Source organism: Cricetulus griseus, chromosome 3 (genome assembly GCF_003668045.3).
Source record: "Cricetulus griseus strain 17A/GY chromosome 3, alternate assembly CriGri-PICRH-1.0, whole genome shotgun sequence".
NCBI lineage: Eukaryota > Metazoa > Chordata > Mammalia > Rodentia > Cricetidae > Cricetulus > Cricetulus griseus.
In genome coordinates this window covers 233,063,060-233,077,909 of record NC_048596.1, presented here as the reverse complement: position 1 = coordinate 233,077,909, position 14,850 = coordinate 233,063,060, and the positions used below count along the sequence as shown (strand labels likewise).

General features: G+C 42.0%; 1 protein-coding gene across 1 annotated transcript in view; it reads right to left on the bottom strand.

The window, feature by feature from the left end:
• Positions 1-1,428: 1,428 nt before the first annotated feature.
• Adarb2 (adenosine deaminase RNA specific B2 (inactive)) overlaps positions 1,429-14,850 on the bottom strand; it is a 195,801-nt gene continuing 182,379 nt past the window's right edge. The window contains exons 9-10 of the mRNA XM_035441717.1: positions 4,505-4,683; positions 1,429-1,605 (exon numbers count right to left, since the gene is read on the bottom strand). Of these exons, the coding sequence (XP_035297608.1) occupies positions 1,429-1,605; positions 4,505-4,683 (356 nt within the window). The remainder of the gene's footprint in view (positions 1,606-4,504; positions 4,684-14,850) is intronic.

Sequence of the window (14,850 nt, the reverse complement as noted above, 5' to 3'; positions counted from 1 at the left end):
CACATGTACATAAGTGTACTGCATGGTTGCATGGAACCCTCAAAGGCAAGAAGAAGGTGTTGTAACCACTGGAGCTGGAGTTATAGATGGTTGTAAGCTGCCATGTGGGTACTGGGAATTGAACAAGAGTCCTCTCTAGGAGTACAAAGTTCTCTTAACTGCTGAGCCATCTCTACAGTTCAACAGATGGGATTTTTTTTAAATAAAAAAGATTGTAACATGTTAACTAGCTTGATGAATGTTAGAAATGAGCTCTAAATGGAAAAAATTAATTCAAGGAACATGGGCTGACAAAAACTATGTTAGCGACATGTCTCCCTTTGCCTGGATATTCTCTGCTTAGGGATGATGATATAGGCTAAATATTAAAGTGATCTATGTCTAGACATGAACTTTGATGCCCATTGGCTTTAATTTTGGCAACTAAGCCATACCTATTATTGTTATAATTATTGTTTTTTATTCATGCAAGATGATAAATAAGGAACCTAAAGTGATAGAGAGCGAGTAGCTCCTCAAACCTAAAGATTTTGTTGAGTGTTTTTTTTGTGTGTGTGTGTACTTTTTTATAATAAAAATCCATTTAAAAATTCAGAATTTGATCTAAGACCCAGTTTCATTACTATTACCTAATATAGAGATTATTGGGTAGTAGCTAACCATTCTACAATTCTCACTTCCATGGCTGCCATTATCTACGAAAAGCAATGAAAAGATTGTGATCAAGTGAATAGACCTGGGTTTGTTTGAAACATTCTACCATTGGGTAGTTTAAAAACAGTTTTCTTAGATTACAGGTCATGACTCTTTTGTGTCTTAGGTAACTATATCTTTGTGTCATAAACATGGTTTTCATTTACTTCAGTTGCTCTTTAACAGTGTCCATCTCAAGTCCTTTTTGGAAGAAGGTGGAAAGGCCTGAATGAATAATGAAAACAATATAGCATTCCTGTTGGGTTCTTTGGAGGTGGGGAGCCCATGGCTTTTCTTTTCACCTGTGACTTATCTTGAAGTCATATAAACTTGTGCTGGTGAGACTTAATCACACCACTAGAGAGGCCCATGGAAGGGGAAGGAAGCACAGAGGACAGTGTATGAGGCTATACTTCAGTACCACTTTTCAATCTCGCCTCTGAGATCCCTTTGCCTGAACAGATTATTCCTTTTGATACCCAGTAAGGGATGGGACTGATGCAATAGTGCTTTACCTTTAGCTATGTAGACAGAGTTCTTGGAACTAACAACCCAGAGAGAAGCAGCATGACCCAAACTCAAATCTAGTCTCTCATCCAAACATGAACACATGTGTTCCTGAACACCAAAGGAGAACAAATGTCACGAACTGATGGACACACCACACCATCAGATGGCTGCATCCCCTCCAGGAGTTTCATTCTGGTCCAAAGTGAAGCAAAGGAGTCTAGTGACTTAGAGACTTAGTAGAAACTGATCTTGCTCTGGTGGTTTTCTCACCCAGGTGCCAAGACCAGCTTTCTGAAAAGCCTTGAAGAGCTGCTGTTTAACAGATTGGTAGGTGTAAGCCCCCAGCTTGGCCTCACAGTACATGGACGGTGTGTCTCCATGGCTGGGGATCCGAGTGCTTAGCTGTGGAAAAAAGGAGGAAGTGAATTCAACCTGTCACAGTAACATGAAAAGTTTCACAAGCAAAATACTACTTGATTTCAACCTTTGGCATCTCCTTCTCCTTTAACAGTACAGTGGCAGGGCCTGAGGAGGTGGTTCTCTTAGTTAAGTGCCTGGCTGTCAAGCATGAGGACTTGTGTTAGATCCCTAGAATTCATGTCAAAAGCTGCATGTGTTGGTTTGCACCTATAATCCCAGCACTGGGGAGGTAAAGACAGGCAATTGCCTGAGATTTGCTGGCTAGCTAGTCTAGCCTCTTGGTGAGTTTCAAGTTCAGTGAGAGACCCTGTATCAGAAAATAAGGAGAAGCAATTGAGGAAGACACGCAATGTTGACATTTAGCCTCCAAACTCATGTGTGCATGCACTCTCCCTCCTGTATGCATAATGGAATATACACAAATACATATGAAAAAACAAACAAACTGAAGTGCAGTTATCTGAGTTCTATTGGAAAATTCTGTGACAAACCCCATTGTTAAGGATACTTTGCTTCATCAGAAGTGCCTGTGATTAACAAATGTATAACATGACATATGACTCACCTCCTATTAAGAATTTAACACTACTTTCTTAGCTAAGTGTGATGGCACACACCTGTAATCTTGTCACTTTAGAGGTTGAATAAGGAGGACTGCTGTGTGTTTAAGGCGGGCTTGGGCTATACAGGAAGACATTGACTCAAAATAAACAAAACCCCAAAACTCAGCAAACCCCAGAAAGAAACAAAATAGCACCTATAATAAAACCATTGCTTTTTCTATTCTTTCTGGAGAAGGATTACCAGGGTAGGATTGTGTGCTAAGAGCATCATGGCAGGCAGGAGAGAAGAGGGGCTTAGTTATGTTGTTCGTTAACTAGAAAGGCAGTAAAAGTGGGATGTCATCGCGTTTCTGAGTCATAGGAGGCAAAAGTTGGAGCAGTGTAAGGCAGGGAGAACGTATCCATTTGTGTCTTCAATCCCCCAACAGAAGGACAGAAAGGCAGAGGGCAGGCCTGTGGTAGGGGAGCTTCAAATAACACTGCAGGGCCTTTCCAGAGGGTTTGTGGCCAATGCCACCATGATCATGGGAACAAGAAAAGCACCTATTTGTTCAGCAAGACAAGAAGAGCTGTGTTCCCTCAGGCCTTTCCAAGTCTTTGGGACAGGTGAGACATGGGGAAGGGGGCCAGAGTAGGCATGACAGAGGCAGAGAGTTCTGAGCAGAACTGGAGGATATGGTGCCATACATCCACATCTGCATGGTTGCAGCAGAGGCAGAAGGTTGCTGCCAAACTCTTAGGTGACTGCAATGTTCAACATTCTCTGAGTAGAAAAAAAATGCTAAAGTGTTTGTCTATCTGCTACTCTACAGATTGATATGCCAACCCAAACACTATTATTGGGTGTGCATGCCATATGGGTGCAAATAAGTGTGCAGGTGCACATGGACACTGGAGGCCAATCTCAGGAGTAATGGTCTTCAGAAGGTGCCAACTTTGTCCCCCATCCCTTCTCTAAGACAGGGTCTCTCACTGGCCCAGAGCTTGCTGATTAGGCTAGGCTGGTGGATAGCTAGCTCCAGGAATCTGCCTGCCTCAGCCTCCCCCAGTTTGGGGACTAATAGGCCACCATGCTCCGTGTTTTTGCGTGGTCTCTGGGGCTTTAACTCAAGTCCCCATGCTTACATAGCAAGGGGTTCCTTGGCTGAGCTGTCCCAATACAAAAAAATGGACACAATACTTTTTCTTCATTAGTTTACTTTTATCTATATTTTATTATAGTCGGCTATGCTTCCAAAGTACATAAAAGCCACATTTGAGTTTTAACCCCCCCAAATGTAGTTATTATCTATTTATGAATGGAAAGCAGATTCTGAAACATTGCTGTAGTAGAAATGGGTAGCCTTCTGGGTTGGGGAAAATGTTAGTTCTGACAGTCACCACTGAAATTTAGTGGGAAATTACCTTATTCCCTTCCCTTTCCTCCCTTCCTCTCCCTCTCTCCCTCCCTCCTTCATTCCTTCCTTCTCTCCTCCCTCTCTTCTTCTCTCCCTCGTGTGTGTGTGTGTGTGTGTGTGTGTGTGTGTGTGTGTGTGTGTGTGTGTGTGTGTTCATGACACAGCATGCATTTGGGAATCAGAAGGCAACTTGCAGGAGTCTGTTCTCTTCTTTTACCATGTAGGTCTTGAGGACTAAACTTGGGTCCTCAAGCTTGGTGGCAAATGCTTTTATCCATTTAAGCCACCTTGCCAGCCCTTATGTACTTTCTGAGGTGTAGTTTCTTTGTATCTGAATTTGGAATGATATTAAATTCTTTTTCTCTTTTTGACATCTTAAAAAATTATTTTATTTTATGTGTACTTGTGTGGGTGTGGGGGAATATATTTGCACCACTTGTGTGCAGTGCCAGCAGAGGCCAAAAGAGGGCAGTGGATTCCCTGAAACTGGAGCTACAGAAAGTTATGTGTAGTCACGAGATTTCTGGAACTGAACCCTAGAGGAGCAAGTGTACTTAGCCATGGAGTCTTCTCTCCAGCTGCTTTATGTACCTTTCTTATGACATGCTCCGTAAACCAATTGGCACAGTGCCTGGTGGCATTAGCTGGTCCAACAATAAGCTCTTTTGTTGCTTGACTTCACAAAGACTCAGTCCACAAGCACTGAGGACCACATTTGGGTAGCAAAGCTTCAAGTGCTTGGAGGAAATTCCTGGGCAGTTAGTTGGAGAAAGGGCAGTAACCCTGGGGATCAGTTTGCACGTCCTGTCTCACAGTTACTGCAGACCAAATGATGTCCCATTTGCCCGGAGCTTCCACAGGGTTTTAACCAGAGCCCAGGCACAGCTAGTTTTCTTCCCAGAAAGGACCGGTGCGACCTACCCTACCATGCAGCCGTGCCCACCGAGCAGAAAACACGTGCTTGCAGAGCCGGGATGAGCCCCCACAGCTTCTCTTGCCAGTTGTGGCATTAATGATCTCCAGGTCGGCACTGCCCACGATCCAGTTGGCACTGAAGTGGGGAGACTTTCCTGGCTGCCGAGCCTCGGCGTTACTCACGCCTGTCAAGAGAGAAATAGGAGGCAGTCAAGCATTCATATTCTTCAGCTCAAGCAGGGCTCCCGTGAGAGCAGATAATGGGAACTAAAGCTTGTGTTTGAGCTTGGATGAGACATCCACATAAATACTGTCTTGCTTTTCTTTTTTAAAATTTAGTCACGTTGAAGTCATGGTTTTACCTGTTTGACTGGATATTGAAAACCAAGTTCAACTCTGGTGACAGCCTTGTATTGGAATTCATTGCTGAACCCTGCTGTTAACCTTTTAATTGGAAGGATTTTCTGGGTAGATTTTTTTCCCTCTTCTGTGAATGTTTGTTGAATGGATTAATGCACAAACAGAGACGTTTGAAAATTCTAGGAATATGAGTTTATTGGGCACCTACTGAATACCCAAAACACAGGATTAGCAAACAATTCCTGAAAGACTCTTAGGCTTATGGTTTGGTTATGAGGAAGAGACCCTGGATTTAATAAAGGAGCCATGTATGTAGGATAATCAATCAAACAATTCACTTTCGAAGAGCATTGAAAAGATACAGCAAAATGAGAACACGAATCCCTTTATTGCAAAGTTAGTAAGAATTTCAAGCCAGGTCTGGTGGTGCAGGCTGAGGCAGGAGGATCAAGGTTTGCCTATGCTATAAATTGCGTTCAAGGACAGCTGGAATAACTTTAGTAATATCTTGTTTCCAAATAAAGAAGAAACAAGAAGAGGCCCAGGGATACATAGCACAGGGGTAGAGCACTCGACCAGCACATGCAAAACCACAGCATCAATTCTCAGCACAGCAACATCATTTCTCAAGGTGACAGCGTAGCATTAACCAAGCTTGGGTTTTTATAAGCTATGGTCCCTGTATGCCTCGGTGGGTCTTTTGACCCCTGAAGAACCTGGTATTGTCTAGGAAGCTTCCAGAATTTTCATGAAAAACCTCATTTTACAGTGCACATCTCCTTCCATATTGGACCATGTACTCTGATGTTCAGGTGGGACATGACCCTTGAACAGCAGAGCAGAGGAGAAAGTCAAGACTTTCTCTATTCTCTGCTCAGCGCTATTCTCTGCTCAGCATGGACTTTCATATTTCTCACCTTATACTCTGAGCTCCAGCCTCGCCCCCTGCCTGGCTGTCTTGCTGTGCTCCTCCTGATGATCAGGACGTCCCGGAAATGTTGGGTGAGCTTTCTGGTAACTACAGTGGATACCTGCCCTCCCTGATCACACCAAGTACCCAACCCAGTCAAGAATCTGGTGATTTCTCATTATTCGTCTCTCAGCTGCTTTTGTTGAAGGCTATGTTTGCTGATCCATGACCTCTGGGGAGAGATCATCTAAATAAAAACACAGTTTGGAGACACATGGCTCAGATGAATAAAGCCAGATGGTTTCCACAGCAACCCTATGCATAACCAATGGCACCCCTCCTAAATTCTGTGGTATCTATGGTATAGCCCAGTCTTTGCTTAAAGTCTCAGAGATCCACCATGAAAGGAAGCAGACAAGGAATTCAATCTCTGGTCTGGACACTTCAGTCAAAAAGCCCTTGTCAGTTGCTCTCTCTCTCTCTCTCCATGCGTCTTGCACCCATCTCTCATCCCCCACAGCTCCTATACCTTCACCTGCATACATATTGCAGCTTCACAGGAACTGCCTAAGTTCTGGTCCAAATGCAGCCCAGATGGACGTCTCTCCTCTTGTCTAGTTTTACCTTGTGAAGGTCAAACCTGTCACCTATCTAGTCCTGCATGCCCTCTTCTGTTTCCCTAGCCTTGAACGCTGGACAGATGGACCTACTAACAGACATGTTCAACCCACAGCCAGCTCCATGTGACCAAGGATATAGCTATGAATGCAGTCCACCTCAAAATCATTAACTTACTGTATTAATCCTTTTTTTTTCATTGCCGTGATAAAATGCATGACAATAAGCAATTTAAGGAAGGAAGAATTTTCTTTCCTGGCTTAGAGTTGGAGGGAACACATGATGGAGAAGGCATGGCGGGCAGTAGGAGTGGGAAGCAGACTGGTCATATTGCTTCTATAGACAGAAAGTGGAAGGCGAATAGAAAGTAAGGTTGGGCTATGCAATCTCAAGGCTCTACTTCTTAAATGTCCCACAACTTTCCTAAGCAGCCTTAGACGGTGAGAACAGAACACTGAAACACATGCGTCTATGGGGGACATTTCACATTCAATTCACAATACTCAAAACGTAAGCTTGCTATTTATTTGTAACTTGTGTGATTCTCCCACATGAATTTTGTAGATGAGAACACTGAGTCAAAATTTCGAAAGGATGGACATACCTGGGAGCTTTTCTTAGGTCTACCCATTTATCACAGAAGTGTGTGGAGCTGCAGGGAGGCACTGGAGCTTTTTACAAGAGCACTGTATTTAGTCCAGTGGGATGGCTGCTCAGGAGTCCCCAGGATGAGCTACATTTAGTAGAGAAGGCCTTGTGTTGGGAAGCAGTAAAGGTATAAGTCACGGCTGGAAGGGCACACCGGGAGTTTAGGGGCTTATATTCAACTCCAAGTAAGGGAGTGTTTCCCATCTCAGTGGAAGATCTGTTCACCTGAGAGTTACACAGTCACAGACTTCAGGATCCTCCTGTGTCCCCAGCTCCACCTCTAATCTTCTTGGATAGAACTGAGACATTCTCTCTCAGCACATGGCCGTTTAGCTTTGCCAGTTGTCACCTTAACAGCTCAGCTCTCAGACTGAAAGTCACCCTGTGACCTTCTGGTCATGGCTGGGCAATGTTGGACATTCAGGCAAATTCCATCCATGTCAGCTCTTTTCCCTAGAAGTGGTTCACTCTTGTGGCTACCCATCCCGAGAGCTGAGCAGGGGAAACAATCTGGCACATTGGCAGCCATGGACTGTCCTACTGGGCAGGGACCATCTCGGCAGGAAGAGACAGCTGCTGAGGTCAGGGACGACTGGGTACAAAGAGATGTGATCACTGCTTTGGAATTGTGGGCAGTCAGGCTCAGCAGCCTGGCATCTCCTCAATCTCAGCAGGCTCCTCTCTCCTCCCCTCTCCCTGTCTCCCATCCCTTTTTTTTTATTTAGAAACAATTATTTTACATATCAATCCCCTCCCCCATTCCCTCTCCCTCCTATCCCTCCAAGCCCTTACCTCCCCCCCAACTACCCCACACATGTTTCCCAAGGATGCTGAGGCCTTCCAGAGGGGATCATCAAAATCTGTCAAACATTTGGGGGAGGGCTTAGGCCCTCCTCCCCATATCTGGTCTGAAATAGTATCCCTCCATAGGGAATGGGCTCCCAAAGTCCATTTGTGAACTAGGGATAAATACTGGCTCCACTGTTAGAGGTCCCATAGCCTTCCCAGGCCTCCTAGCTGGTACCCACATTCAGAGGGTTTGGTTCAGTCCAATGCTGGTTCCCCAGCTTTGCAACTGGGGTCCTTGTGCTCTCACTGGGTCAGGTCAGCTGGTTCTGTAGGTTTCTCCAGCATGGTCTTTACTCCTTTGTTCATTCCTCCTCCCTGTCTACAACTGGATTCCAGGAGTATGGCTCATTGCTTAGCTGTGGGTGTCTGCTTCTGCTTTCATCAGCTACTGAATGAAGGCTCTAGGATGGCAATTAAGGTAGTCATCAATCTCATTACAGGGGAAGGGCATCAAAGGTGGTTTCTTCACTACTGCCTAGATTCTTAGTTGGGGTCATCTTTGTGGATGGATCTCTGAACATTTCCCTTGTGCCAGATTTCTCTTTAAACCTATACTGGCTCCCTCTATTAAGATATCTCTTGTCTTGCTTCCCTGTCTCAGTCTTCCTGATCCCTCTTGTTCTTCTCCCCCTCCTCTTCTCCCCTTCTCTTTTTCCTATCTCCTTACCCTCTCCCCCCTGTGCTCCCAATTTGCTCAGGAGTTCTTGTCCCTTTCCGCTTCTTCTGGGGGACCATTATTTTTCTCTTAGGGTCCCCCTTGTTTCCTAGTTTCTCTGGTGGTACAGATTGTAGGCTAGAAGTCCTTTGCTCTATGTCTAATATCCATATATGAGTGAGTACATACTATGCTTGTCTTTCTGTGACTGGGTTACCTCACTCAGGATGGTTTCTTCCAGTATGTCCATCCATTTGCCTGCGGATTTCAAGATTCCATTGTTTTTATTCCCACTGAGTAATACTCCATTGTGTAAATGTACCACATTTTCTCCATCCATTCTTCAGTTGAGGGGCATCTAGGTTGCTTCCAGGTTCTGGCTATTACACACAATGCTGCTATGAACATAGTTGAACATATGTCCTTGTTGTATGAATGTGCATCCTTTGGGTATATTCCCAAGAGTGGATCATGAGGTAGACTGATTACCATTTTCATGAGAAACTGCTATACTGATTTCCAAAGTGGTCTTACAAGTTTGCACTCCCACCAGCAATGGAAGAGTGTTCCTCTTTCTCCACATCCTTTTCAGCATAAGCTGTCATTGGTGTTTTTGATTTTAGCCATTCTGGCCGGTGTAAGATGATATCTCAGAGTTGTTTTGATTTGCATTTCCCTGATGGCTAAGGATGTTGAACACTTTCTTATGTGTCTTTCAGCCATTTTAAATTTCTCTATTGATTCTCCATTTAGTTCTGAACCTCACTTTTTTAATTGAATTGTTTGGTGTTTTGGTGATTAGCTTCTTGAGTTCATTGTCTATTTGGGAAATCAGCCCTCTGTCAGATGTGAAATTGGTGAAGATCTTTTCCATTCTGTGGGCTGCCATTTTGCCTTGTTGACTATGTCCTTTGCCTTACAAAAGCTTCTAAGTTTCAGGAGGTCTCATTTATTAATTCTTGATCTCAATGTCTATGCTAGTGGAGTTATATTCAGGAAGTGGTCTACTGTACCAATTCATTCAAGGGTACATTCCACTTTCTCTTCTAAGAGGTTCAGTGTGGCTGGATTTATGTTGAGGTCTTTCATCCATTTGGACCTAAGTTTTGTGCATGGTGATAGATATGGATCTATCGGCAATCTTCTACATGTCTGAACCCAGTTATGCCAACACCATTTGTTGAAGATGCTTTCTTTTTTTCCATTGTATAGTTTTGGCTTCTTTGTCAAAAATAAGGTGTTCGTAGGTGTGTGGATTAATATCAGAGACTTCAATTCGATTCCATTTGTCTACCTGTCCATTTTTGTGCCAATATCAAGCTGTTTTCATTACTTTGGCTCTATAATAGAGCTTGAAGTCAGGGATGGTGATGCCTCCGGAAATTCCTTTATTGTACAGTGTTGTTTTGGCTATCCTGGGTTTTTTATTTTTCCATATGAAGTACTGTTCTTTCAAGGTCTGTGAAGAATTGTACTGGTATTTTGATAGGGATTGCAATGAACCTGTAAATTGCTATTGGCAAGATTGTCATTTTTACTATGTTGATCCTACCTATCCAAGAGCATGGAAGATCTTTCCATTTTCTGGTATCTTCTTTAATTTTTTTTGCAATTTGTTTTTTTATTCTTTAATTACTACTCATATTTACATATCCATCCCCTCCATTCCCTTGACCTCCCATCCTCCCATGTTTCCCCCCAACCCCCCAACCCATGCCCCAACTCCTTCCCAGGGATAGTGAGGCCCTCCACCAGGGACCTTCAAAGTCTGTCATATCATGAGGGGGCCTACCCTCCTTGCTGTATGTGGGATGCAATAGTATCCTTCCATATGGAATGGGCTCCCTAAGTCCATTTGTGTTCTAGGGTTAAAGACTGGCTCCACTGTTAGAGGTCCCATAGACTGTCTTGGCCTCCTAGCTGGCACCCACATTCAGAGGGCTTGGTTTGGTCGAATGCTGTTTCCCCAGCTTTATGACTAGGGTCTCCATGCTTTCACTAGGTCAGGTCAACTGTATCTTCGGGTTTCTGCAGCACTGTCTTGGCTCCTTTGCTCATCCCTTCTCACTCTCCACAACTTGATTCCAGGAGTATGGTTCAGTGCTTAGCTGTGGGTGCCTGTTTCTGCTTTGAACAGCTATTTGATGAAGGCTCTAGGAATGGTAACCAAGGTAGACATCAATCTCATTATAGGGGAAGGGCATCAATGGCATCTTCTCCACCACTGCCTGGATTCTTAGTTGGGGTCATCCTGTGGATCCCCTAACATTTTCCCTGTGCCAGACCTCTCTCCATACCTGTACTGTCTCCCTCTAACAAGGCATTTCCTTTCTTGCCCTCCTTTATTCCTCCCCTGTCTCAGTCCTCTTGTTCTCCTTCCCCTTCTTCCTTTCCCACATCCTTTGTCTCCACCCCTCCCACTTTGCTCAGGCGTTCTTGTCCCCCACCCCTTCTTCGAGGGACTATGCAATTTTTCTCTTGGGGTCCTCCTTGTTTCCTAGCTCCTCTGGCAGTGAGTGTGGATTATATGCTGGTAATACTTTGCTCTATGTCTAAAAGTCATATATGAGTGAGTACATACCAATCTTATCTTTTTGTGACTGGGTTACCTCACTCAGGATGGATTCTTTTAGTTCCATCCATTTGCCTGTGAACTTCAAGATTCCATTGTTTTTTTCTGCTCTATAATACAGCTTGAAGTCAGGGATGGTGATGCCTCTGAAAGTTCCTTTATTGTACAGGGTTGTTTTGGCTATCATTGGTCTTTTTTTTTCATATAAAGTTATTTGAGAATTGTTCTTTCAAGATCCGTGAAGAATTGTGTTGGGATTTTGATGGGGATTGCATTGAATCTGTAGATTGCTTTTGGTAAGATTGCCATTTTTACTATGTTGATCCTACCTATCCAAGAGCATGGGAGATCATTCCATTTTCTGGTATCTTCTTTAATTTCATTCTTTAAAGACAAAAAGTACTTATGATACAGGTCTTTCACTTGTTTGGTTAGCATTCACCCAAGGTATTTTATGTTGTTTATAGCAATTGTAAAGAGTGATGTTTCTCTGATTTCTTTCTCAGCCCTTTTATCGTCTGTATATAGTAGGGCTACTGATTCTTTTGAGTTAATCTTGTATCCTGCCACTTTGCTGAAGGTGTTTATCAGCTGTAGAAGTTCCCTGGTAGAATTTTTTGGTCACTTATGTAAACCATCATCTCATTTGCAAATAGTGAAAGTTTGATCTTTTCCTTTCCAATTTATATCCCCTTGATCTCCTTTTGTTGTCTTATTGCTCTAGCTAGAACTATAAGTACAATATTGAAGAGATATATAGAGAGTGAACAGCCTTGTCTTGTTCCTGATTTTACAGGAATTGAGTTGAGTTTCTCTCCATTTAGTTTGATGTTGGCTGTTGGTTTGCTGTATATTGCTTTTATTATGTTTAGGTATATTCCTGTTATCCCCTATCTCTCCAGAACCTTTATTATGAAGAGGTGTTGGATTTTTATCAAAGGCTTTTTTAGCATCTAGTGAGGTGATCATATGGTTTTTCTTTCTCCGTTTTTTCATATGGTGGATTACATTCATGGATTTCCTATGTTGAACCATCCCTGCATCCCTGGGATGAAGCCTACTTTATCTTGGTGGATGATTTTTCTGATGTCTTCTTGGATTCAATTTGCCAGTATTTTATTGAGTATTTTTGCATCAATGTTCATGAGGGATATTGGTCTGTAGTGCTCTTTCTTGTGTCTTTGTGTGGCTTGGGTATCAAGGTTATTGAAGACCTGTAAGCAATGACCTTTCTGCTTCTATTGTGTGGAACACTTTGAGGAGAATTGTTATTAGCTGTTCTTTGAATTTCTGATAGAATTCTGCACTGAAGCCGTCTGGCCCTGGGCTTTTTTTTTGGGGTGGGGAGTGGGGGGAGACTGCTTCTATTTCATTAAGGGTTATATGTCTTTTTAAATTGCTTATCTGTTCTTGGTTTAATTTTGGTAAGTGGTATCTATCCAGAAAATTGTCCATTTCCTTTAGATTATCGAATTTTGAGGAGTACATGTTTTCAAAGTACGACCTGATGATTCTCTGGATTTCCTCAATGTCTGTTGTTATGTCTCCCATTTCATTTCTGATTTTGTTAATTTGCATGTTCATTCTCTGCCGTTTGGTAAGTTTGGATAAAGGTTTGGGATAGGTAGGGTGTTAGTTGGGGGGGCAGGGGAGGAGAGGAGGGAAAGAGAGCTGGGACTGACATGTAAAATAATTTTCTTTCTAATTAAAATAAAAAATAAGAAAAAATAAAAAAGAAGAAGAAACTAAAAAAAAGCTTTGTCTATCATGTTGATTTTCTCAAAGAACCAACTCTTTGTTACATTGATTCTTTGTATTGTTTTCCTAGGTTCTACTTTATTGATGTTAGCCTCGATTTGCATATTTCCTGTCATCTACTCTTCCTTGGTGAGTTTGCTTCTTTTTGTTTTAGAGCTTTCAGTTGTGCTGTCAATTCTCTAGTGAGACTATTCTCCAGTTTCTTCATGTGGGCACTTAGTTCTATGAACTTTCCTCTTAGCACTGCTTTCAAAGTGTCCCATAAGTTTGGGTATGTTGTGTCTTCATTCTCATTAAATTCTAGGAAGTCTTCAATTTTTTTTTGTTTCTTCTTTGACCCAGGAATGGTCCAGTTGCACATTATTCAATTTCCATGAGTTTGTAGGTTTTCTGCAATTTGTGTTTTTGTTGAATTCAAACTTTAAAGCATGGTGGTCTGATAAGATACAGGGGATTATTCCAAATTTTTGTACCTGTTGAGGTTTGCTATGTTACCAAGTATGTGGTTGATTTTAGATACGGTTCCATGTGGCACTGAGAAGAAGGTATATTCTTTTGTGTTTGGATGGAAAGTTCCATAGATGTCTGCTAAACCCAATTGGGCCATAAGTTCTATTAGTTCCTTTGTTTCTTTGTTAAGTTTCTGTCTGGTGGTTCTATCTATTGGTAAGAGTGGGGTGTTGAAGTCTCCCATTATAAGTGTGTGAGGTTTTATATGTGATTTGAGTTTTAGTAATGCTTATTTTCCGAACATAGGTGCCTTTGTATTTGGGGCACAGATGTTCAGAATTGAGACTTCATCTTGATGGATTTCTCCTTTGATGAATATGATCTCTTTTGATTCATTTTAGTTTAAAGTATAATTTGTTAGATATTAGGATTGGTAACCCCACTTGTTTCTTGGGTCCATTTGATTGGAAAATCTTTTCCCAATCCTTAACTCTGAGATACCATCTGTCTTTGAAGTTGAAGTGTGTTTCTTGTATGCAGCAGAAGGATGGATTCTGTCTTTGTATCCATTCTGTTAGCCTTGTCTTTTTTCATAAGCGAGTTAAGACCATTGATATTGAGGGATATCAATGACCATTGATTGTTAATTCTTGTTTGTTTTGGATTTGATGTTGGTATTGTGTGTGGATCTCCCACCCCTTTTTCTCTTTTGGTGTTTGGTAAAGTGGGAAGATTGCCTATGTTTTTGTGAGTGTAGTTAACTTCCTTGGGTTGGAGTTTTCCTTCCAGTTCTTTCTGTAGGGCTGGATTAGTGAATATGTATTGTTTAAATCTTGTTTTGTTTTGTCATTGAATGTCATGTTTTCTATATCTATAGTGATTGAAAGTTTTGCTGGGTGTAGTAGTCTGGGCTGGCATCCATGGTTTCTTAGTGTTGGTAGAATATCAGGACCTTTTGGTTTTCAGAATTTCCATTGAGAAGTCAGGTATAATTCTGATATGTCTGCCTTTAAATGTTACTTGGCCTTTTTCCTTTGCTGCTCTTAATATTTTTCTTTATTCTGTAAGTTTGATGTTTTGATTATTATGTGGTGAAGAAATTAGCTTCTTGTACTTTCATAGGCATGTCCTTCTTTAGGTTGGGAAAGTTTTCTTCTATGATTTTGTTGAATATGTTTTCTGTACCCTTGAGCTGTATTTCTTCACCTTCCTCTATACCTAATATTCTTAGTTTTGGCCTTTTCATGGTGTCCCATATTTCCTGGATATTTTGTGTTAAGGATTTGTTGGACTTAGATTTTCTTTGGTCAATGAGTGTATTTCTTCTAGTGAGTCTTCAACACCTGAGATTCTCTCTTCCATCTCTTGTATTCTATTGGTTATAATTACATCTGTAGTTTCTGACCATTTACCCAGCTTTTCTATTTCCAGCATTCCCTCATTCTGCTTTCTTTATTGTTTCTTTTTCTTTTCTTTCTTTTTTCTTTTTCCGAGACAGGGTTTCTCTGTATTGTTTTGGAGCCTGTCCTGGA